At 55.4% G+C, this 23,349-nt stretch overlaps 3 protein-coding genes across 8 annotated transcripts in view; 2 read left to right on the top strand and 1 right to left on the bottom strand.

The window, feature by feature from the left end:
* The window catches only part of ARHGAP39 (Rho GTPase activating protein 39), a 154,099-nt gene extending 143,885 nt beyond the window's left edge, over positions 1–10,214 (top strand). For 4 of the 5 annotated variants that reach the window (XM_065830347.2, XM_071803732.1, XM_071803731.1 and 1 more), the window contains 5 exons: positions 2,704–2,777; positions 4,542–4,741; positions 5,904–5,995; positions 6,075–6,244; positions 6,449–10,214. In XM_065830347.2, the coding sequence (XP_065686419.1) occupies positions 2,704–2,777; positions 4,542–4,741; positions 5,904–5,995; positions 6,075–6,244; positions 6,449–6,643 (731 nt within the window). In that variant the 3' untranslated portion in view covers positions 6,644–10,214. The remainder of the gene's footprint in view (positions 1–2,703; positions 2,778–4,541; positions 4,742–5,903; positions 5,996–6,074; positions 6,245–6,448) is intronic. The other variant, XR_011737326.1, reaches the window with a different exon arrangement.
* A 4,345-nt stretch (positions 10,215–14,559) lies between these two features.
* C2H8orf82 (chromosome 2 C8orf82 homolog) lies at positions 14,560–19,158 on the top strand. Its single transcript, XM_065832690.2, is given in 4 exon segments — positions 14,560–14,768; positions 14,770–14,905; positions 16,925–16,973; positions 18,494–19,158. Coding segments are annotated over 4 exon segments (867 nt in total). The 3' UTR covers positions 18,967–19,158.
* On the bottom strand, positions 18,919–23,260 carry LRRC14 (leucine rich repeat containing 14). 2 transcript variants are annotated; one of them, XM_071803730.1, is made up of 5 exons: positions 23,197–23,260; positions 20,965–21,303; positions 20,158–20,793; positions 19,382–19,975; positions 18,919–19,022 (listed from the first exon to the last, which is right to left on the bottom strand). In XM_071803730.1, the coding sequence occupies exons 2-4, from the start codon at positions 21,291–21,293 to the stop codon at positions 19,402–19,404; spliced, it is 1,539 nt and encodes a 512-aa protein (XP_071659831.1). In that variant the 5' UTR covers positions 21,294–21,303; positions 23,197–23,260; the 3' UTR covers positions 18,919–19,022; positions 19,382–19,401. The 2 variants fall into 2 exon arrangements, with proteins under 2 accessions (XP_071659831.1, XP_065688761.1); XM_065832689.2 differs by lacking the exon at positions 18,919–19,022 and having other exon boundaries at positions 19,295–19,975.
* Positions 23,261–23,349: the final 89 nt, after the last annotated feature.

Below are 23,349 nucleotides of genomic sequence, written 5' to 3'. Positions count from 1 at the left end.
CAGGGGCACAAAGAAATTAACAGGAATTAATATGGATTAACATTAATTCGTAGACATTGATATCTTAATTAATATATTCTTATAAATTACTAACACAAATTGATGTAAATTGTACAAATATAATGGGTGGTTATATACTAGATATCATCATATATATTATATATATATATTAGATATAATCATATTTTGTATTTTATTTTATATTAGATATATTATCTATAGTATTATCTATAAATATATGTTATTTATTTAATATATGTTGTTTATTTTTATATATATATTTATAGGTAACATTATAGATAATTTATAAATATATATAATGTTATTAATTAAATATGTTGTTTAACGGGAACATGGATAATGGAAATATAATAGAAAAATAAATATAGTATATGTTATATAACATATAATAATATATGATAATATATAATAATATATAATAAATATATATATATATAGATAAATATATAATGAATAGAAATATATATAAATAAATACATAATGGATACAAATATAATATGTGGTATATACTATGTACTATATTCTATATACCATATAATATATCATATATCGTATATAACATGTACGATATAACAAATCATATATAATATATACTATATCACATATAACAAATAATATCTACTATATAATATATAGAGTATAATATGTAAGATAATACTTAACATTGAGTATACATAATGTATATTACATAATATATAATATGATATTATATATAATGATATTATATTGTATCTTATATTATGCTATATTATATTTAGATGTAGAATATTACCTAGTATATTTATATATATAATGTCATAGGTAAATATATATAACATTATATATAACATTTTATGTATTTATCTATAACATTACATAGGACATTTTATATAACCATAATCTAAAATAATATAAATAATATTAAAATATGTATTATATATAATGTTACAGATAAATATATGATGTTATAGATAAATTATAATGTTTTATATAACATTATCAACATATGATATTTTATATCACATATATTTCAAATGAATTTAAAGTCTGTAACACAAGGGGGAAGGCAGGGATTTAATTAAGCGGCACCACCGAGAAGACGTTGGTGAGTTTGTGGGTGGTTGATGTTGACCTCGAGGTGACCACGAGTCCCCGAGGTGCCACGTCTGTCACCAGTGGGACGGGGGGGTCGTGGGACGAGCCCCTTTCCCAGTATCCTCTGGGGCTTGGGCGGTTTTGCTGTGAACCCCAAAACCAGAGTGGGATGTCAGTGAAGGTTCAACATCCAGGATGGAACCAAGAGGTTCCTGGTGCAGCTTGAGGGACCTCAACCTGGAGCTCCAGCCATGGTGGGGCTGGGGGTTGAGACACCCCAAGAAATGGCTTTGTAACCATTAATTAACGTTGATGTTAAATATCTTCATCAACGACATTGATTGCCCTCAGCAAGATGCCACCAAGTTGAGTGGTGGGACTGACCCACCTGAGGGACCTGGACAAGCTGCAGAAGTGAGGGCCCATGTGAACCTCCTGAGGTTCCACCAGGCCAAGGGGCAGGTCCTGTGCCTGGGTAGGGACAACGAGGCTGAGGGATTGATGGATGGATGAAGAGTGAAGGACTTGGGGACACTGGTGGGTGACAAATGGGACAGGAGCTGTCCAGGAAGCCAATCATCTCCTGGGCTACAACCTGATCTAGATTAAGATGTCCCTCACTGAAGGGTGGATGGTCTAGATGTTCTTCAAAAGTCCCCTCCAACCCAAATCCTTCCGTGATGCTTTGGACAGAGCATTGAGCAACCTCATCTAGTTGTAGACGCCCCTGCCCATGGCAGAGTGGTTGGTCTGGATGACCTTCAAAGGTCCCTTCCAACCCAAACCATTCCATGATTCAATGACTCCAGCAGGTAGAGAAGGACAGGCACCAGCTTTGAGGTCACCCCCTCATCGGGGATGGATGGAAAAGTAGCTGGTCCCAAGTCCCCAAGTTTGGTTTGAATCAAAAAGCTCCCCTTGAGGGGTCAAAACTACAAGTTTCAAAGTGACCAAAAGAGAGAAGGTGCCAGATGATGGATTTTTTTTTGTTCATTTTGCCCATTTTTAGGCTTTTAGAAGAATTTATGGGGCTTCCAGCATCTTCTGGGGTGGTCCGGAAGGTACCACCAGATCCCCATAGCTCTCAGATGTGGGATGCTGGAACATCTCCCTTGATGCTCCAAGGGTTGAGGGTGCCACCTCCTTGTTGAAGAACATCAGGTAGAGAGGATGGATGGTGTAGAGAGGGTGAAGGTGGAAATGGTGGCATCAGGAGGAGATGGATGGTGGGGCAAGTGACAGTGGCATTGATGTCTACGGGGTGACAAATCATCCCCAACAGCTAGGATATCCCTGCACGAGGACACCAGAGTGATGGAGCCAAGGAGGTTCCAGGGCTCCACATTTGGTGGGTACAAGGACGTGGCTTCTCCAAGGTCTGAGGTTCTTGAGGAGAAGGTAGAGTTGTGGGGATACCTCCTGCAAGAACGTTCTCCTCAAAAAAACCCCAGGAGCGGTGACAGGGACAGAGATGGAGCATCTTGGGGTGGACCTTGAGCCCCTCCTGGAGCTGAGATGAGCTTCAGCACTCCAGGAGGGGACAGTCCCCTCCTGTGACCCCCCCTGTGACCCCAAGGTGACACCAACTCCCTCTCTTCTCTCTCGCAGGGGTGGCCATCAGCACCTACGCCAAGTACTGCTACAACAAGCTGCAGAAGGCGGCTCTGACGGGAGCCAAGAAGGTATCGGCCAACCGTTGGGCATGGGGAGGGCCACCACCGTCCAGGGTCACCATGGGGCCACCAGGGCTTGGGGTTGGGGTCTGGAAGAGAAGGAGGAGGGATGAAGCTGAGGAGAGGGGGAAAGAAGGTGGCAGCTTGTGCCAGAGACGTGGTGAGGATGGTCTGGGTATCTCCAGCGTGGTTCAACCATCGCTGCATCTCCTCTGGGGACCTTCTGGGCATCTTCAGGGATGTTCTAGGGACCTTCTGGTGTCCACCAGGTCCTTCCCAAACCTGCTCATCAGCAAGGGACCCAAGAGGGAGTCTGGAAATGATCCCAGAAGCAAAAGCATGGCAAGGGTTGGACAGGATGTTCCAGCAGCTCCCATGCACGCGTCCTCTCTGTCCATCTCCTCTTCTGCATCCCACCTCTGTCCATCTCCTCTTCTGCATCCCACCACCCACATGTCCACTGTGTCCATCTCATCTTCTGCATCTCACCACCCACATGTCCACTGTGTCCATCTCCTATTCTGCATGCCACCACCCACGTCCTCTCTGTCCATCTCATCTTCTGCATTCCCCCGTGTCCATCTCCTCTTCTGTGTCCCACCACCCAAATGTCCACTGTGTCCATCTCCTCTTCTGCATCCCACCATACTCATGTCCACTGTGTCCATCTCCCCTTCTGCGTCCCACCTGTGTCCTTCTCTTCTGTGTCCCACCACCACTGCATCCATCTCCTTCGCTTCATTCACCATGCACGTCCACTGTGTCCATCTCCTCTTCTGCTTCCCACCTGTGTCCATCTCCTCTTCCACATCCCACCATACCCATGTCCACTGTGTCCATCTCCTCTTCTGCGTCCCACCAGTGAAATGTCCACTGTGTCCACCTCTTCTCTGCATCCCACCATACCCATGTCCACTGTGTCCATCTCCTCTTCTGCGTCCCACCAGTGAAATGTCCACTGTGTCCACCTCTTCTCTGCATCCCACCTGTGTCCAGTCTCCTCTTCCACGTTCCATCATGCACGTGTCCTCTGGTCCATCTCCTCTTCTGCATCCCACCACCCATGTGTCTACTGTGTTCATCTCATCTTCTGCATCCCACCTGTGTCCATCTCCTCTTCTGCATCCCACCATACTCGTGTCCACTGTGTTCTTCTCCTCTTCTGCGTCCCACCACCACGGCATCCATCTCCTTTGCTTCATCCACCATGCATGTCCACTGTGTCCATCTCCTCTTCTGCTTCCCACCTGTGTCCATCTCCTCTTCCACATCCCACCATACCCACGTCCACTGTGTCCATCTCCTCTTCTGCTTCCCACCTGTGTCCATCTCCTCTTCCACATCCCACCATACCCACGTCCACTGTGCCCATCTCCTCTTCTGCGTCTCATCACCCATGTGTCTACTGCGTCCACCTCCTCTTCTGCATCCCACCTGTGTCCATCTCCTCTTCTGTGTTCCACCACACACATGACCACTTCATCTTGGTGTAGATGCTCCAGCATGGCCGTGCCCCTACAGCAGAGCACGGTGGTCCTACCAAGACCCATGGGCTGGATGGAGACACTTACCCACCAGCTGAGCTTTTGGAACATGGCCACACTGGAGACCTTGGCCAGGTTGGCTGGAGCTCATCCATGGCTCCATCCACTGTTCCCACCACACCATGGGCTCTGGACATGTCACAACCATCCATGGTGCTGGGATTGAGCAGGACCCCGTCCTGGTCGTGGGGACATTGACGCCACCGGTGACCTCTCTTGCCTCTCCCAGGGTCTGAAGAAGCCAAACATCGAGGAGATCCGCCATGCCAAGAACGCCGTCTTCAACCCTTCCATGTTCGGCAGCTCCCTGCAGGACATCATCACCATGCAGAAGGAGCGGTACCCTGACCGGCAGCTGCCCTGGGTGCAGACCCGCCTCTCCGAGGAGGTCCTGGCGCTCAACGGGGACCAGACCGAGGGGATCTTCAGGTAAAGCCACCTACAGCTGCAGGATGGTGACATCATGATGGACCTTCTCATGGTGGAAGCCATAACAAGTGACCATGTTACAGGGCAGCCCCCAACTTCTCCTTGCTCCAAGGCCATGAGGAGTTCTCCATGGCAGGGTCATGCCCATTCTTTGGTGTCCACCAGAGTCATCTTGGGGTCTTCACACAGCCCCACCTCACAGCAGGATGTCACGTCCCTATAGGGCAGCAACCCCGTCCTAAAATGGCTCTGTCCCCAGCTGATGTCCCCTCCTGATTCTCCCTGATGTCCCCTCCTTGTTCTCCTTGATGTCCCCTATTGATTCTTCTTGGTGTCCACTCTTTGTTCTCCTTGATGTTCCCCCTTGGTTTTCATTGGTGTTCCCTCCTTGTTCTCCTTGATGTCACCTCTTGATTCTCCTTGGTCTCCTCTAGATTTTCCTTAATGTCTCCTCCTTGTTCTCCTTGATATCTCCTCCTTGTTCTCCTTTATATCTCCCCTTGGTTCTCCTTGATGTTCCCTCCTGGTTCTCCTTGATGTCTCCTCCTGGTTCTCCTTGATGCCTTGTCCATGTTCTCCTTGATGTCCCCTCCTGATTCTCCCTGATGTCTCCTCCTTGTTCTCCTTTATGTCCTCTCCTGGTTCTCCTTGATATCCCTGCTTGGTTTTTCTCAATGTCCCTGCTTTGTTCTCCTTGTCATCCTCTCCTCGTTCTCCTTGATGTCTCCTCCTTGTTCTCCTTGATGTCCCCTCTTGATTCTCCTTGGTGTCCCCTCCTTGTTCTCCTTCATGTCTTGTCCACGTTCTCCTTAATGTTCCCTCCTGGTTCTCCTTGATATCTCATCTTGGTTCTCCTTGATGTCCCCTCTTGGTTCTCCTTGGTGTCCCCTCTTGATTCTCCTTGGTGTCCCCTCCTTGTTCTCCTTGATGTCTTGTCCATGTTCTCCTTAATGTTCCCTCCTGGTTCTCCTTGATATCTCATCTTGGTTCTCCCTGATGTCCCCTCTTGGTTCTCCTTGGTGCCCATCCGTGTTCTCCTTAATGTCCCCTCTTGGTTCTCCTTGAGCCCCACATGCACCCAGGGGTCCCCAAAGCCCTGGGAGTGTGTTACAAGGTGGGTCCCCATCTCTTGCTTGGGGACCAACGTCTCTTCTCCCCGCAGAGTCCCTGGTGACATCGATGAGGTCAACGCCCTCAAGCTGCAGGTGGACCAGTGGAAGATCCCCACCGGCTTGGAGGACCCCCATGTTCCTGGTAGGACCTCTAGGGTGGAGAATCAGGTCCTTCACCCACCAGGTCTCAACACCTACTGATCTTCTGCTCCTCCCACCAGCCTCCCTGCTGAAGCTCTGGTACCGGGAGCTGGAGGAACCGTTGATCCCTCACGAGTTCTACGAGCAGTGCATCACCCACTACGAGAACCCCGAGGCCGCCATCACCGTCGTCCACTCTCTGCCCAGGATCAACAAAATGGTGCTGTGCTACCTCATCCGCTTCCTACAGGTAGGTCCAGGACCTCCTCGGTGTGTCCCCCAGGGCCACCAACCAGCCTGGTGGCCTCTCATGAGGTGGTTTTGGGTTCCTCAAGTTGCTGTGGGGTTTCCCCATGTGGCGACCTCCCTCTCATCCAGAACCAGGAGGTCCACGTGGTTCCTCTACCCATCTCCTACCACCCCATCACTTGCCACCTTCCTCCCCACCCTCCAGGTCTTCGTGCAGCCGGCCAACGTGGCCGTCACCAAGATGGACGTCAATAACCTGGCCATGGTGATGGCCCCCAACTGCCTGCGCTGCCAATCGGACGACCCGCGGATCATCTTTGAGAACACCCGCAAGGAGATGTCCTTCATCCGGGTGCTCATCCAGCACCTCGACACCAGCTTCATGGAGGGTGTCCTATAGCGGCCGCCACCACCTGTCCCCTCCCGTCCCACCCCCCCTCGCCCGAGGAGCACAAGCTGGACCCTACAGAAGGAGGTGGCTTGTCCCACCGTCTCTGTCCCCTCCTGCCCGTTCTACCACAGGACATGGGACTGTTCTCCAAGCCCCATTCCAACCATCTCACTGCCCACTTGGTCACTGGCCGTGTTGGGGGTCACCCGGGGACGGCAGCATCCCCGGAGCGGGCAAGGAGCATCCTGGGTGTCTCCTGTGGCCATGGGTGACAGCGGGGACCTGGGGAGCAAGTGACAACATGGAGGCTGGTCAGGGATGTCCTCCTTGGGGTTGGGTCAGGCTACAGCAGAGAGCAGAGCCATGGGGCCACCATGGGGCCGGGAGAACTTCCAGGGCCAAGAGAAGCCACCAGTGATGAGCACCTGGAGAACGTGGCACATGGGGGATCAGAGTGACAACCATCCTGGTGGCAGAAGAGTCCCAGTTTGCAGGGAGGAGGACCATGGGTGGAGCTGTGGGCACCCAGGGGTGGGTGCTGGGGGTCTCTCAGGAGCTGCCGTGTGGCTACTTGAGCACCCTTGGGTGCTAGAGGAGGCCACACATGTCACGGTGCCCATCTCACAGCACCAGGCATGACACTGGGCCCGTCTCAACATACTTTGGCACCACCAGGCCCCAAAAGACCTGTCTGAGCACCCACCATGTTAGCATGGGCCTGTGGGACCCATCACAGGACCCATCATCTACTCCTGGCCTTGGGAGACCCATCCCGACACCAACCATCTCTGCGTGGACCTGCTGGAGTCATCTTGGTACCCATCATCTCCTCCTGGTCCTGCTGGACTCATCCTGGCACCCATCATCTCCTCCTGGTCCCACCCAACCCAACTTACAACCTGGAATCTTTGCTTGGTCCTCCTGGACCCATCTTGGTGTCCATCATCTCCTCCTAGTCCTGCTGGACTCATCTTGGTGCCCGTCATCTCCACTTCACTTTGCCCAACTCATCTTGGCACCCATCATCTCCTCCTAGTCCTGCTGGACCCATCTTGGCACCCATTATCTCCCCCTGCTTCTCCTGGACCCGTTTTGGTGACCATCATCTCCTCCTGGTCCTACTGAACTCACCTTGGTGTCCATCATCCCTGCTTGTCCTTGCTGGACTGACCTTGGTGCCCATCATCTTCTCCTAATTCTGCCTAACTCATCTTGGCACCCATCATCTCTTCCTGGTCCTGCCCAACCCATTTTGGTGCCCACCATCCCTTGATTCTCCTGCCTAACCCATCTCCAGGTCCTGCCCAATCCTACTTAGTACCTGTCATCTCCAGGTCTTGTCCAACCCAACTTGGTGCCCACATCTTGGTCCTGCCCACCTCATCTTGATGCTCATCATCTCCAGGTTCTCCTGCACCCACCTTGACATCCACCATCTCCTCCTGCTTCTCCTGGGCCCATCTTGGCACCCACCATCTCCAGGTCCTGCCCAATCCAATTTGGTGCCCATCATGTCCTGGTTCTCCTGCCCAAACCAACTTGGTGCCCACCATCTCCACATCCTGCCCAACTCACCTTGGCACCAAACACCTCTTGGTTCTCCTGGGCACATCTTGGTGCCCATCATCTCCTCTCAGCCCTGCCCAACCTATCTTGGCAACTACCATCACCAGGTCCTGCCCAACCCAACTTGGTGCCCATCATCTCCAGGTCCTGCCCAACTTGTGTTGGCATCCACCATCTCCAGGTTCTCCTGTCCAACCCAACTTGGTGTCCGTCATCTCCAGATCCTGCCTAACCCACCTTGGAACTCATAATCTCCAGACCCACCTACCTAACTTGGTGCCCGTCATCACCTGGTCTGGCCCAACCCGCCTTGGCACCCACCATCTGCAGGTCCCACCTTCCCGCCTTGGCCACCATCATCTCATGGTCCCATCCAACCCAACTTGGTGACCATGATTTCCTGGTTCTCCTGCCCAACCCACCACGGCACCCACCAACTCCAGGTCACGTCCAACCTGCCTTGGTACCCACCATCTCCTGGTTCTCCTGCCCAGGCCATATTGGCACCCATCATCTTCTGGGTCTCTTGCCCAACCCAATTTGGTGCCCACCATCTCCTGGTCCTGCCCAACCCACCTTGGTGCACACCAGCTCCAGGTCCTGCCCAGCCCACCTTGGCACCCACCATCTTCTGGGTCTCCTGCCCAACCCAATTTGGTGCCCACCATCTCCTGGTCCTGCCCAACCCAACTTGGTGCGCACAGCTTGGTGCTCATCATCTCCAGGTTCTCATGCACCTACCTTGACACCCACCATCTCTTCTTGCTTCTCCCGGACCTATCTTGGCACCCATCAACTCCAGGTCCAGCCTAACCCAACTTGGCACCCACCATCTCCAGATCCTGCCCAACCCAACTTGGTACCCACCAACAACAGGTCCTGCCCAGCCCAACTTGTTGCCATCATCTCCAGGTCCTGCCCAACTCAACTTGGTGCCCATCATCTCCTGGTTCTCCTGCCCAACCCAACTTGGTACCATCATCTCCAGGTCCTGCCCATTCCAACTTGGTGCCCACCATCTCCAGGTCCTGCTCAACCCAACTTAGCACCCACCATCTCCAGGTCCTGCCCAACCCAACTTGGTACCACCATCTCCAGGTCCTGCCCAACCCAACCTGGTACTCATCAACTCCAGGTCCTGCCTAACCCAATTTGGTACCCATCATCTCCAGGTCCTGCCCAACCCTATTTGGTACCCACCATCTCCAGGTCCTGCCCAACCCAACTTGGTACCCACAGCTTGGTCCTGCCCAACTCATCTTGGTGCTCATCATCTCCAGGTTCTCCTGCACCTGACTAGGCACTCATCATCTCCTCTTGCTTCACCCGGACCTATCTTGGCACCCATCATCTCCAGGTCCTGCCCAACCCAACTTGGTACCCATCCTCTCCAGGTCCTGCCCAACCCAACTTGGTGCCCATCATATATCTCCTGGTTCTCCTGCCCAACCCAACTTGGTACCATCATCTCCAAGTTCTGCCCAAGCCTATTTGGTACCGACCATCTCTAGGTCCTGCCCAGCCCAACGTGGTGTCCATCATCTGGTTCTCCTGCCCAACCCACCATCAACTCCAGGTCCTGCCCAACCCAACTTAGTACCCGTCATCTCCAGGTCCTGCCCAACCCAACGTGGTGACCATCATCTGATTCTCCTGCCCAACCTACCATCAACTCCAGGCCCTGCCCAACCCAACGTGGCACCCACCATCTTCAGGTCCTGCCCAACCCACCTTGGCACCCACCATCTCCAGGTCCTGCCCATCCCAACTTGGTGCCACCATCTCCAGGTTCTTCTGCCCAACCCCCCCAACATCCACCATCCCACGGTTCTCTTGGACCCCCCCTCACCCCCCACCCACCCCAAGGTCCCCGCGGCAGCAGGATGTGCCCCCCACACCCCCATGGCCACCCCCCCATGTGCCTTCAGGGTGACAAGAGACCTTGGGGGGCACCCAGTGGGGGAGCACCCACCAGACCTTGTAGATCTATAAACTTAATTATCATTAATTAGCACCCCCGCCCCCCCCTCATTTTCAAGCCAGATGATATTTTCAAAGGGGGGGTCCCCAAGGTGGAGGGTCCCTGTGGTGAGGGGGTCCCCAAGGTGGAGGGTCCCTATGGTGGGGGGGTCCCTATGGTGGGGTGTCCCTATGGTGGGGGGTCCCTATGGTGGGGGGGGTCCCCAAGGTGGAGGGTCCCTATGGTGGGGGGGTCCCCATGGTGGGGGGTCCCTATGGTGGGGGGTCCCTATGGTGGGGACCTAGTTCCTATGGTGGGGGGGTCCCCAAGGTGGAGGGTCCCTATGGTGAGGGGGTCCCCAAGGTGGAGGGTCCCTATGGTGGGGGGGTCCCCATGGTGGGGGGTCCCTATGGTGGGGGGGTCCCTATAGTGGGGGGTCCCTATGGTGGGGGGGTCCCCAAGGTGGAGGGTCCCTATGGTGAGGGGGTCCCTAAGGTGGAGGGTCCCTATGGTGGGGGGGTCCCCATGGTGGGGAGTCCCTATAGTGGGGGGTCCCTATGGTGGGGCATCCCTATGGTGGGGGGGTCCCCAAGGTGGAGGGTCCCTATGGTGGGGGGGTCCCTATGGTGGGGACCTAGTTCCTATGATGGGGGGGTCCCTAAGGTGGGGGGGGTCCCCAAGGTGGAGGGTCCCTATGGTGGGGGGGTCCCTATGGTGGGGACCTAGTTCCTATGATGGGGGGGTCCCTAAGGTGGGGGGGTCCCCAAGGTGTTGGGGCGCCCCCTGGTGGGGTGGGGGGGACACCCAGCGCTACCTCCCAGCTCTGCTCACTGCCAGGGGCCGGGGAGGGGACACAAGGGGTGACACCCCGGGTAGGGGGGGGGAAGGTGACACCTCGGGGTGGGGGGGGATGTGACAGCGGGGGGAGGGGCGTCCCCGCTTCAACTTCCATTTAATCCTTTTATTCCCCCACCCCCACCCCCACCCCGAGTTTTATATTATTTTCTTTATCCCCCCCCCCAGTTTGTTTTTAGACTCGAGGTTTTATTTATTATGAAAAATTATTACAAAAATAATAATAAATAATAATAATTAATAATAATAAAAGGGATCAACCGCCCCCCCCCCTCCCCTCCACCCCAACCGTTGTGGGACCCCCCGGCCCCTCCCCCACACGGGGAGAGGGGCGTAAAGGGGGGGGGGGCCGGGGAGGGGGGGTCCCCTATAGGCTGCCGAACTCTGTACTTGGGGTGCACGGATGTATAGAGGCGCCCCCCCCGCCCCATTGTGTGAATAAAGCAACGTATGGACAGAGCGATGTATGGAGCGGGTCGTTCACTCTGGAGCAGAGCGATGGCCGGTGGGAGGGGGTTAATGGGTTATAGGGGGTGGCTGCTCCCAGGGGGTGTGCGGGGATATATAGGGGGCTATGGGGGATGTATAGGGCGCTAAACAAGCCCCATCGATCCCTTGCAGCATCTATAGGGTGTATATGGTCATGACCCAGCATGTAGGTTGTATAGGGACGCACCACCCGTGATGTACAGGCTCTATAGGGAAGCCCCAGCCAACCCATACATCATCTATAGGGTGTATATATGTGGCCCCCACCGCTCAGGCTGTATATGGACACCCCAGACATGATGTTCAGCATCTATAGGGTCATTTCCCACCACACAGGCTGTATAGGGAACACCCACCCATGCCATACATCATCTATAGGGTGTATTTGGTAATTCCCCACCATGCAGGCTTTATAGGGATCCCCCCCACTCATGCTATACATTCTCTATAGGGTGTATATATGTGGCCCTCACCACTCAGGCTGCATAGGGACACCCCAGCCTTGATGTACAGTCTCTATAGGGTGTATACGGTCATTCCCCACCACATAGGCTGTATAGGGAAGCTCCACCCATCCCATACGTCATCTATAGGGTGTATACGGTTATGCCCCCTGCCCTGCAGGCTGTATAGAGTGTATAGGGCTCCCCCTACAAGCAGCACAGGGTGAACCAAGCACTATAGGGTGTATGGGAATGCATATGTACCACCCCCCCGGATATATACATACCATCCCAGGGGCGTAGGGATGCACACAGGGTCTATAGGGAGTGTATAGGGGCAAACAGGGGGTGTATAGGAAGAGATGTGGGAGCACAGATGTATATACGGGTGCATAAAGCTATAGGGGGACATAAACTTCCCCAGTGGTATGTAATGTAGGGATGTATATAAGGACATATAAACCTCCCTGGGGATGTACACAGGGGCACCTGAAGGTGTCAAGGGGAGTTCAGGACATATAGAGGGTTTCTATAGGGGGGCACAGGGGTGTAGGGGAGCATATGGCTGTCTATGGGGGTGCATGGGTGTCTATAGGGGCATCTATAAGGTGCACAGGGGCATACAGGAAGTACATGGGTTGTATATAGGGGTAGGTGGGTGCATATGGGGTGTATGGGTCTCTATAGGGCCACATGGGTCTGTATAGAGACACATGGGTCTATATAGACGTATGGGGGCATGTATAGGGTGCACAGATGTCTATGGGGGAGTCAGTGTCTATAGGGGGTCTGAGTGCTATAGGAGTGTGTGAGTGTATATAGGGGTGTGTATAGGACCACACAGAGGGTATGTGTGTCTATAGGGCTGTATGGGTGTCTATAGGGGTCTGTGGGTGCATATGGGGTGCTTGGGTATCTGTAGGGTGTATAGATACTTATAGAAGTGGGTAGGGGGTCTGTAGGGTCTATAGGGGCAGGTGGGTGTCTATAGGGGTGTATCAGTGACTACAGCGGTGGGTGGGTGTCTATAGGGAGCATGGGTATCTACAGGGCAAGGGGGTATCTGTAGGGGTGGGTGGGTGTGTGTATATAGTATGGGTGGCTATAGGTGCCTATAGGGGCTAAAGGTGTCTATAAGGGGGTATGGGTGCCTATAGGGGTGTGTGGGTAGCTATAGGGGTGTGTGGGTATCTATAGGGGGTATGGGTGGCTATAAGATTAGGTGAGTGTTTATAGGGCCAGGTGGGTGCCTGTTGGGGGTGTGGGTATCTATAGGAGACATTGGGTGTCTGTAGAGGTATATAGGTGTCTATAGGGATAGACAGGAGCTGCATGGGTGTCTATAGGAGTGCACAGGGAGTATGGGTGTGTATAGGGGTTCATGGGCATGTACAGGGTGTCTATAAGGGGCAGGGATGGCTATGGGGGCCATATGTGTCTATAGGGGTGCAGGAGTGTCTATAGGGCTTATGAATATCTATGGGGAGGCATGGGTGTCTATATGAGTGACATAGAAGCATCTGTAGGAGCTATGAGTGTCTATAGGGCAGCACGGGTGTCCATAGGGGTTATGAGCATCTATAGGGTTGCATGAGTATCTATGGGGTGCAGGGGTGTCTACAGGGGTCCCCAGGGCTACATGGGTGTCTATAGGGTCCCTGGGTGCTCATAGACTCTGGGGTGTCTATAGAGGGGCATGGGTATCTATAGGGGTGATGAGTGTCTATCTATAAGAACAGGTGTGTCTATAGGGGAGCAGAGGTGTCTATAAGGGTGCCCAGGGCTACATGGATGCCCATAGGGGCTATAAGTGTTTATAGGGCCCCTGGGTCTCCATAGGTGCCGTGGTGTCTATAGGGGCTATAAGTGTCTATAGGGGGAACACGGGTGTCTATAGGAGTGATGAGCGTCTATCTATAGGGGCAGGCGTGTCTATAGGGAGGCAGGGGTGTCTACAGTGGCCATGAGTGGCTATAGGGGAGCAGGAGTATCTATAGGGGTGCCCAGGCCTACATGGCTCTCTATAGGACCCCTGGGTGTCCACAGGCTCTGGGATGTGTCTATAGGGGCTATAAGTGTCTATAGGAGGGCAGGGGTGCCTATAGGGGCTATGAGCATCTATAGGGGGCACAAGGGTATCTATAGGGCCAATGAGTGTCTATCCATAGGAGCCATAAGTATCTACAGTGGGGCAGCGGTGTCTATAGGGGCTGTGAGTGTCCATAGGTGGCACACGGGTATCTATAGGGCCAATGAGTGTCTATCCATAGGGGCCATAAGTATCTATAGGGGGGCAGGGGTGCCTATAGGGGCTATGAGCGTCTATAGGGGGCACACGGGTATCTATAGGGCCAATGAGTGTCTACCCGTAAGTGTCTATAGGGGGGCAGGGGTGCCTATAGAGGCTGTGAGTGTCTATAGGGGTGACATGGGTATCTATAGGGCCGATGAGTGTCTACCCATAGGGGCCATAAGTGTCTATAGAGTGGCAGGGGTGCCTATAGGGGGCACACGGGTATCTATAGGGCCGATGAGTGTCTATCCATAGGGGCCATAAGTATCTATAGCGGGGCAGGGGTGTCTATAGGGGGACAGGGGTGCCTATAGGGGCTATGAGCGTCTATAGGGGGCACACGGGTATCTATAGGGCCGATGAGTGCCTACCCATAGGGGCCATAAGCGTCTATGGGGTCCCTGAGCGGTCTGCGGGGCCGAACCCCCCCGCGCTCCCGTCGCCGCTTCCGCCCGGACTGGCGTTACGCCGGGGCCGCTTCCGGCGCCACTTCCGCCCGGAGCGGCGCCACTTCCGGGCCGGGCCTAGCGGCGATGCGGCTCCCGGCGCCGCTGCGGCTGCAGCTCCGGCCCGGGGCGGCGGCGGCCGGGCCCGGGTACCGGCAGGGCCAGAGCCCGGGGCCGCGGATCCGCGAGTACTTTTACTACATCGATCACCAGGGGCAGGTACCGGGACCCCCCGGAGCCCCACGCGGGGGGAACGGGGTGTCCTGGGGGGGAAAAGAGGGCACCGGATCCCAAAGAGATCCCGGGGGGGAACCCTGAAAGAGCCTCAGAGGCCTCGGGGCGGATCCCGGGTGGAGCTGAGAGGGGGATCCCAGAATGATCCCACATGGATCCAGGGCAGATCCCAAAAGATCCCAGATGGATCCAGGGCAGATCCCAAAATATCCCAGATTGAGCCAGGGCAGATCCCTAAAGATCCCAGATGGAGCCAGGGCAGATCCCAGGCACACCCAGGCCAGATCCCCAAAAGATCCCACATAGACTCAGATCCCAGACAGACCCAAACCAAACCCCAGATGGATCCAGAGCAGATCCCAAAAGGACCCCACGTTGATCCAGGACAGATCCCCAAAATATCCCAGATGGATCCAGGGCAGATCCCCAAAAGATCCCATGTGGATCCAGGGCAGATCCCAAAAGGACCCCATGTGGATCCAGGTCAAATCCCCGTGAGATCCCAGATGGATCCAGGGCAGAACCCAAAAGATCCCAGGTGGATCCAGGGCAGATCCCCAAAAACTCCCAGATGGATCCAAAGCAGAGCCCCAAGAGATCCCAGATTGATCTGGACAGATCCCAAAAGATCCCACGTGGATCCAGGGCAGATCCCCAAGAGATTCCCAGATTGATCTGGACAGATCCCAAAAGATCCCATGTGGATCCAGGGCAGATCCCCAAGAGATTCCCAGATTGGTCTGGAGCAGATCCCACGTGGATCCAGTGCAGATCCCCAAAATATCCCACATGGATCCAGGGCAGATCCCCCAAAGATCCCACGTGGATCCAGGGAAGATCCCCAAAGGATCCCACGTGGATCCAGGGCAGAGCCCCAAAAGATCCCACGTGGATCCAGGGCAGAGCCCCAAAAGATCCCACATGCACTCAGATCCCAGAGAGACCCAAAACAAACCCCAGGCAGATCCCAAATAGAACCCACATGGACCCGGGACAGATCCCCTAAAAAAAACCCCTAGATGGGCTCAGGACAGACCCCAAACAGATCCCAGCAGGATGCAAGAAATATCCCAGACAGATCCTGGCCAGATCCCAAACCGAGTTGAAACAGATCCCACAAATTTTAAACATAAATAGATTAATAAATAACTAGATGGGCCTCAGAACAGATCCTGGATGGACCCCAGAGAGAACCCAGATGGATCCTGGACAGATCCCCAAAAGACACCACATGGACTCAGGACAGATCCCGGGCAGCCCAGAAATGAACCCCAGGCAGACCCCAAACAGATCCCAGATGGACATGGGTCAGATCCCAAATAGAACAAACGTGGATCCAAGGCAGATCCCAAACAGATCCCAGCCAGACCCAAGACAAGCCCTGGATGGATTCCAAACCAAGTGGAGACAGATCCCACCAACAGATCCCTCCCTCCCTCCCCAAAAATCCTACATGGGCTCAGGAAAGATCCCACATGGACCCCATACCCCAGACAGATCCCAAACAGACCCCAGATGGATCCCAGCAGATTCCCCCCCAAAAAAACCTAAGTGGGCTCAGGACAGATCCCGTGTGGAACTCAGATCCCAGACAGATCATGAAGAGATCCCAGATTGACCCAGGACATACCCCAGACAGATCCCAAATTGATCCCGCATGAGCTCAGGGCAGATTCCAGACAGATCCTGGCCAGGCCCAAGATGGATCCCCAGACAGATCCCAAACCATCCTGAGACAGATCCCACTGCCAGATCCACAAAACAAACCCATATGGACTCAGGACAGATCCCAGGCGGAGCGCAGATCCCAGATAGATCCCAAATAGATCCCTGGTAGACCCAGGACAGATCCCAAGTAGAACCCACACAGATCTCAGGTGGATCCCAGTCATATCCCCCAAGACCCCGGCTGGATCCCAGGTGGATCCTAACCAGATCCCAGTTCCCCCCCGGGATCCACCAGCAGCTTCAGGGGGTTTGAGGTGTTTTCCGGCTTTTCCACAGCTTTTCCTGGACGACACCAAAGTCAAGAACTTCATCACCTGCTTCAAAGGTACCGGCACCACAAATGGCCCCAAAACCCCCCAAATTCCCCCCAAAACTCCCAAATCCCCCCCAAAAAACTCCCAAATACCCCCAAATTCCCCCAATTCTGCCCCAAAATTCCCCCTAAAACCCCCAAAATTCCCCCCCCAAAAAACTCCAAATCCCCCCAGATCTTCCCAACCCCTCCTCACTCACCAACACGGTCCCCCCACCATCAGCCTTCGTTAGGATCTGATCCTTAATTAATTGGGCTCTGATCTCTCATTAATTTGGATCCAAGCCTTAACTGGGCTCCAATCCTTAACTGGGATGAGATCGTTAATTAATTTGGATCCAAGCCTTAATTGAGCTCCAATCCTTAATTGGGATCCGATCCTTAAATAATTCGGCTCCAGTTCTTAATTAGGCTCTAATCCTTAATTAGGGTCTGATTCTTAATTAATTGGGTTCTCATCCTTAATTAGGATCCAAACTTTAATTGAGCTCCAGTCCTTAACTGGGATCCAATCCTCAATTAATTGGGGTCCAATCCTTAATTAATTGGGGTCTGATCCTTAATTAGGATTCAATCTTTAATTAAACTCCAGTCCTTAATTAGGTTCTAATCCCTAATTAGGGTCTGATCCTTAACTGGGCTCCCATCCTTAATTAGGATCCAGTCCTTCACTGCGATCTGGTCCTTAATTAATTTGGATCCAATGCTTAATTTGGCTCTGATCCTTAATTGGGCTCCCATTGTTAATTAGGATCCAATCCTTAATTAATTTGGATCCAAGCCTTAATTAGGATCCAATCTTTAATTGGGCTTCAATCCTTAATTAATTGGGATCTGATCCTTAATTATTTGGATCTGGTGCTTAATTTTTCTCTGATCCTTAATTGGGCTCCCTTCCTTAATTAATTGGGCTCTGACCATTAATTAGAATCCAATCTCTAATTGAGCTCCAGGCCTTAACTGGGCTCTTATCCTTAGTTAGGGTCTGATCCTTAATTGGGCTCCCATCCTTAATTAGGATCCAATCCCTCATTGGGATCCGGTCCTTAATTAATTTGGATCCAATCCTTAATTTGGTTGTGATCCTTAAATAACTGGGCTCCAATTCTTAATTAGGATCTGATCGTTAAATAATTGGCATCCAATCCTTAATTGTGATACGATCCTTGATTGGGATCCAGTCCTTAACTGGGATCAAATCTTCAGTTGGGCTCAAATCCTTAATTAGGGTCCAATCCTTAATTAGGATCCAGCCCTTAATTGGGCTCCAATCCCTACTGGGAGGGGGGCGCCCCCACTCCGCCACCTTTGCCGGTGACAAATTAACCACTGGGCACCATTTGTGTATTAATTACCTTATTAATTAACCACCTCCTGCCATCCATAACTCTCACACACGCTTGTTCCCACCCAGAGCCACCCCATCGCTCTTCCCCACCGCCGCTAACGAACCCAACCCCAATCCCCCCGCCTTCCCCAACCGCTAACTCATTAATTAATTAATCAATTAACCTCCGGGCGGTTAATTACAGACGTCCGGTTCCTCGCCTTCTTCTTCAAGCAACTGCAGCCCAACCGCAGCGGCCGCTACGAAACCCAATTCCCCTTCGTGTCGCTGTGCGGGCGCGAGCGCAACTTCCTGCGCTGCGACGACCGCCCCGTGGTCTTCACCGAAATCCTCCCCGCTACCGGCACCGAGCGGCTCCTCTCCTACTGCGGCGCCGGCGACCGCTTGACCGTCCCTTTCCAGCCCCAAAATTTGGTGGTTTCACCCCAAAACGGGCGGTTGTACCACCCGGCGCCCACACGGGTGGGTGGCGTGGGGTTGGTGCGCTCGGCGTTGGCGTTGGAGTGGGATCCGTGTTTCGAGTACGAACTGGGGCCGGCGCAGCCCCCCACTCATTTTAACTGGGAAGGGCGGCGCTACCAGCTCACCGGGGAGTTGTTGCCGTTGCTTCACGGCGGGGAGTCGGCCGATGTCACCGTCACGCCGTGTCAGGGTTGAGTTGGGGACGCCCAACGCTCCTCGGCGCCCCCGCGTGCGCGGCGACTCGCGTTAATCTGTGAGAAATAACAACATCTGTGAAAAACAACCAAAAAAAGAGGTTTAACGAGTCCAATTCCACGCCGAGCGCTCACCGCGATTTGGTTGAGTTGTTGTAGGGTCTACCTATAAACAGCGCCGCGCTTACCGCAACCGATGTATTCATCAAGTTGCGCGGTGTTAATTAATCGGCGAAGGAGGTGACACGAGGCACAGGGGGGTGTTACCAAAGCCCATCCGTGGCTGATGACGCGGTGACAATAAAAGGGTGCCAGAAAAAACACCGAGAAAAGGAGGAAACACCAAATTTTAAAAGGAAGGATGGGGTGGGATGGCGGTGAGGCCGCGGCGCATCACCGGCTGCCGCGGGACGCACCGAATGCTCCGAGTTTTTGGCTACAAGGCGAAGTAGTCGAGGGCTCCGAGCTGGCAGAGGTTGGTGGTCCAGACGGCATCGGCTCTGCCGGCACTCACCAGGATCTGACACAGCTCGGCATTCACCGCCGCCAAACGTTCCTCGTCAACCGCGTCCTCAAAAACCCAACCGGAGCTGGGGAGCGGCCGCGGCGGCTCGTGGTTGTAACAATCCACGGGGTACGGGTAGACAACCAGGCGCAAATCCGGCAAAACCAGCGTTTTCCGTAACAAAGTCTTGAGTCCCGGCGTGGAGAGGGGGTTCCCGAACAGTCCCAAGCACCGAAGACGGGAGCAGCGGCAAAGCGCCGGCAGCAGAACCTCCAACCGCGCATCCGTCAGGCGACACTCCACCAGATCCAGGTGACGGAGCGAGGCTGAAGATTCTTCCAAGAGACGCCCGAGGGGTCCGAGAAGGTTTTCGGTGAGATCGTGGCCACTCAGGTCCAGTTTCTGCAGCGCCGGAGCGTGGGGGCTTTGGCAAAGGAAGGCGACGTCGCCGGGAAGGAGGGAGCAGAATGGCAGCTCCAGACTTTCCAGTGGGGCCTGCAGGTCGCTGCCGGGGGTGGGAAACAAACCATGAGCCCCCGAAAGTGTCACCGCGCCAGTGCCAGGCTGAACCTTGTCTATATATCGCGTTCCCGGAGGAACCACGTCAAAACCACCTGGATCCCACGCCAAAAATTCCCCCCTTTGCACATAAAGAGCAATTCGGGGATCTGCTTCACCTGAACTTACCTGAGAAGCTGCCTCAGTTTCCCCGAAAGCCTGGAGGAGCCTAAATTAAGCTCACGGAGAGCCGGTAGCTTCCCCAGCTGCTCGGCGAGACACCGGAGCCCGGCGTCCGTCCCCGCCGCCACTCGCCGCACATCCACGTTGCTGTAAGGCAGCTTGAGGCTGAGGAGGCGGGTGAAGCGGGCGAGATGCGGCAAAACGGCGCAGAGCCCGGCCAAGCCCAGGTTGTTGAAGCGCAGATCCACCCGGCGCACGCCGACGGGATCCAGCAGCTCCAACAAACTCACGGTGCCGGCGACCGAAAGCTCCTCGGCGTGGAAGTCGCGGCATTTGAGGCGCAGGGGAGCGGCAGCGCTGGCACGGAGGGCGTCGCGGAGGACGGCGAAGGACGCGGCGTTGACGAAGAGATCGGCGCGAACCTCCACGGCGATGGGTTGCGGAGCCACCGAGGCGCCCGATGGACCTTTGTGGCGTTTGGAGCTGCGTTTCAGGCACTCGCGGTGGTGTTTGGAGACCTCGAGGGCGGCTTTGGCCAAGGCCACGGTGCCGGACCAAAGGCTCATCCCCTCCGGGCCGCGCTCGGCGTCATCGTCCTGGAGACCCGTCATGTCCAGCACGCGCAGGCGGCAGCGTCTGGCGCTAAACCAGAAATCGGTGAATAAACGAGCCGGGGAAACAACACGCACAACCAACCAACCCGTGGTCGGTCACCGCGGTCAATCCGATGGCCCCAAGTGTTGTCACCTCCGTGTCCCCTCCCCAGGAAGAAGAAAATCACCTCCTGTGGAATTCGGCAACCCCGGCACGTACCTGGTGCCACCGCAGGGCTCGTCCAGCGCCCGGCGTAGCTGCGCCACCACGGCCAGGATGACGGCCTGGACGCAGGGTTTGCTGGGTTTGTCCCCGAGGTGACAATCGCGGTGACAGTCGTGGTGACGGTGACCCAAGAGGTGGCGGAAGCTGAGGAGGGGGAAGGGCCAGGCGGCCAGCAGGGGCGGCAGCGCCGGCGTCCGTCCGTCCAGGCAGGCGGCGCGGAACAGGACGGGGTAGAGCTCGGCGGGGACCAGCGCCAGGACGCGGCGCAGGGCGCGGGGGTGGCCCACCAGGCGGCGGGCGCAGAGGAAGAGGAGGGAGCGCATGGCGGGGGGGCTGTGGGGAGAAATGGGGGGGACAGGGAAGAATTGGGGAGGGGGCACGGGGAACTGGGGTCCTCCCTGTCACAGGGACCCCCCCATCACAGGGACCCCCCCCCCCCATGACCCCCTAATCCAGCCCCCCCATCACAGGGACCCCCCACAACCTGGTGCCACCCTCACAGGGACCCTCCGCACCCCCCAAACTGGTTCCCCCCATGACCCCCTAATCCAGCCCCCCCCACCCCCACCATCACTGGGACCCCCCAACAACCTGGTGCCCCCCACACAGGGACCCTCTGCACCCCCCCAAAGTGTTCCCCCTCCCATCACAGGGGCCCCCCATGACCCCCTAATCCAGCCCCCCCTATCATAGGGACCCCCCCAACCTGGCACTGCTCTCACAGGGACCCTCTGCACCCCACCCAAACTGGTTCCCCCCCATCACAGGGACCCCCTATGACCCCCAAATTCAGCCCCTGCCCCATCACAGGGACCCCCCACAACCTGCCCCCCATCACAGGGGCCCCCCATGACCCACTAATCCAGCCCCCCCATCACAGGGACCCCCCACAACTTGGTGCCACCCTCACAGGGACCCTCTGCACCCCCCAAACTGGTTCCCCCCATGACCTCCTAATCCAGCCCCCCCCCCAGCACAGGGACCCCCCCCCAACCTGGTGCCCCCCACACAGGGACCCTCTGCACCCCACCCAAACTGCTTCTCCCCCCCATCACAAGGACCCCCTATGACCCCCAAATCCAGCCCCTGCCCCATCACAGGGACCCCCCACAACCTGCCCCCCATCACAGGGGCCCCCCACAACCTGGTGCCCCCCACACAGCGACCCTCCGCACCCCCCACAAACTGTCCCCCCCTCCCATTACAGGGACCCCCCATGACCGCCTAATCCAGTGCCCACATCACAGAGACCCCCGCCACAACCTGCCCCCCCCCAATACAGAGGCCCCCAACAACCACCCTAATCCAGCCCCCCATCACAGGGATCCCCCACAACCCCAGTCCCCCTGACCTGTTCCCCCCCATCACAGGGACCCCTCCCCCCAGGCCCCCTGACCTGACCCCTCCATCACGGGAACCCCCCATGACCCCCCAATGTGGCCTCCCCCACAACACAGGGACTCCCCCTAACCTGCCCCCCCATTACTGGGACTCCACCCCCCCAGCCCCCTTAACCCAGCCACCCCCAATACAGGGATTTGCACAGCCCCCCATCATAGGGACCCCCTCCATTGCCCCCCATAGCAGGGGGAACCCTCATCGCCCCCCAAAGCCAGCCCCCCCATCACAGGGACCCCCCACAACCCCTGTAATGTGCCCCCCACACATCACAGGCACCCCCCCCTAACCTGCCCCCTCCCATTACAGGGACCCCCAGAGCCCCGCTAACTTGGGACCCCCACCAACCCCCTTAACCCAGCCCCCCCCCCCCAACGAAGGGTTCCCCACAACCCCCCTAATCCAGCCCCCCCCATCACAGAGACGCCCCCCACAATCCGCCCCCCCCCCCAGCCCCCCTAATCCAGCCCCAAATCACAGGGACCCCCCACGGCCCCTCCACCACAACCCTCCTAACCTGCCCCCCCCCCCATCACGGGGACCCCCAAACCCCCCCAACCCATCCCACCCCCCAGGATTCCCGCAGCCCCCCCCAAACATGACTCCCCCGTCACAGGGATCCCCCATGGCCTCTCCAACCCTCCCCCCCATCATAGGGACCCCCTTAACCCGGGTTCCCTCCTCACAGTGACCCCCTATGACCCCCTAATCCAGGCCCCCGCCTCACAGGGACCCCTCCAACCCCCACCCAACCCGGGACCCCCGTCACAGGGACCCCCCCTCATGGTCCCCTGACCCGGACCCCCCATCCCAGGGACCCCAACTCACCACACTCCAGATCCCCCCACTCTCCGCCGGTCCCTCCGCGCTTCCGGGCATGCGCACTGCCGCCCCCGCCTCTAACCAATCAGAGAGCGCGTTCCACCACGGAAGGCGGGCCCAACGCCGTTCCTCGGCGACTCCAGCCACCCCCTTTCCATT

This window comes from Patagioenas fasciata, chromosome 2, assembly GCF_037038585.1.
Source record: "Patagioenas fasciata isolate bPatFas1 chromosome 2, bPatFas1.hap1, whole genome shotgun sequence".
Taxonomy (NCBI): Eukaryota; Metazoa; Chordata; class Aves; order Columbiformes; family Columbidae; genus Patagioenas; species Patagioenas fasciata.
This window is presented reverse-complemented; position numbering and strand designations above follow the sequence as displayed.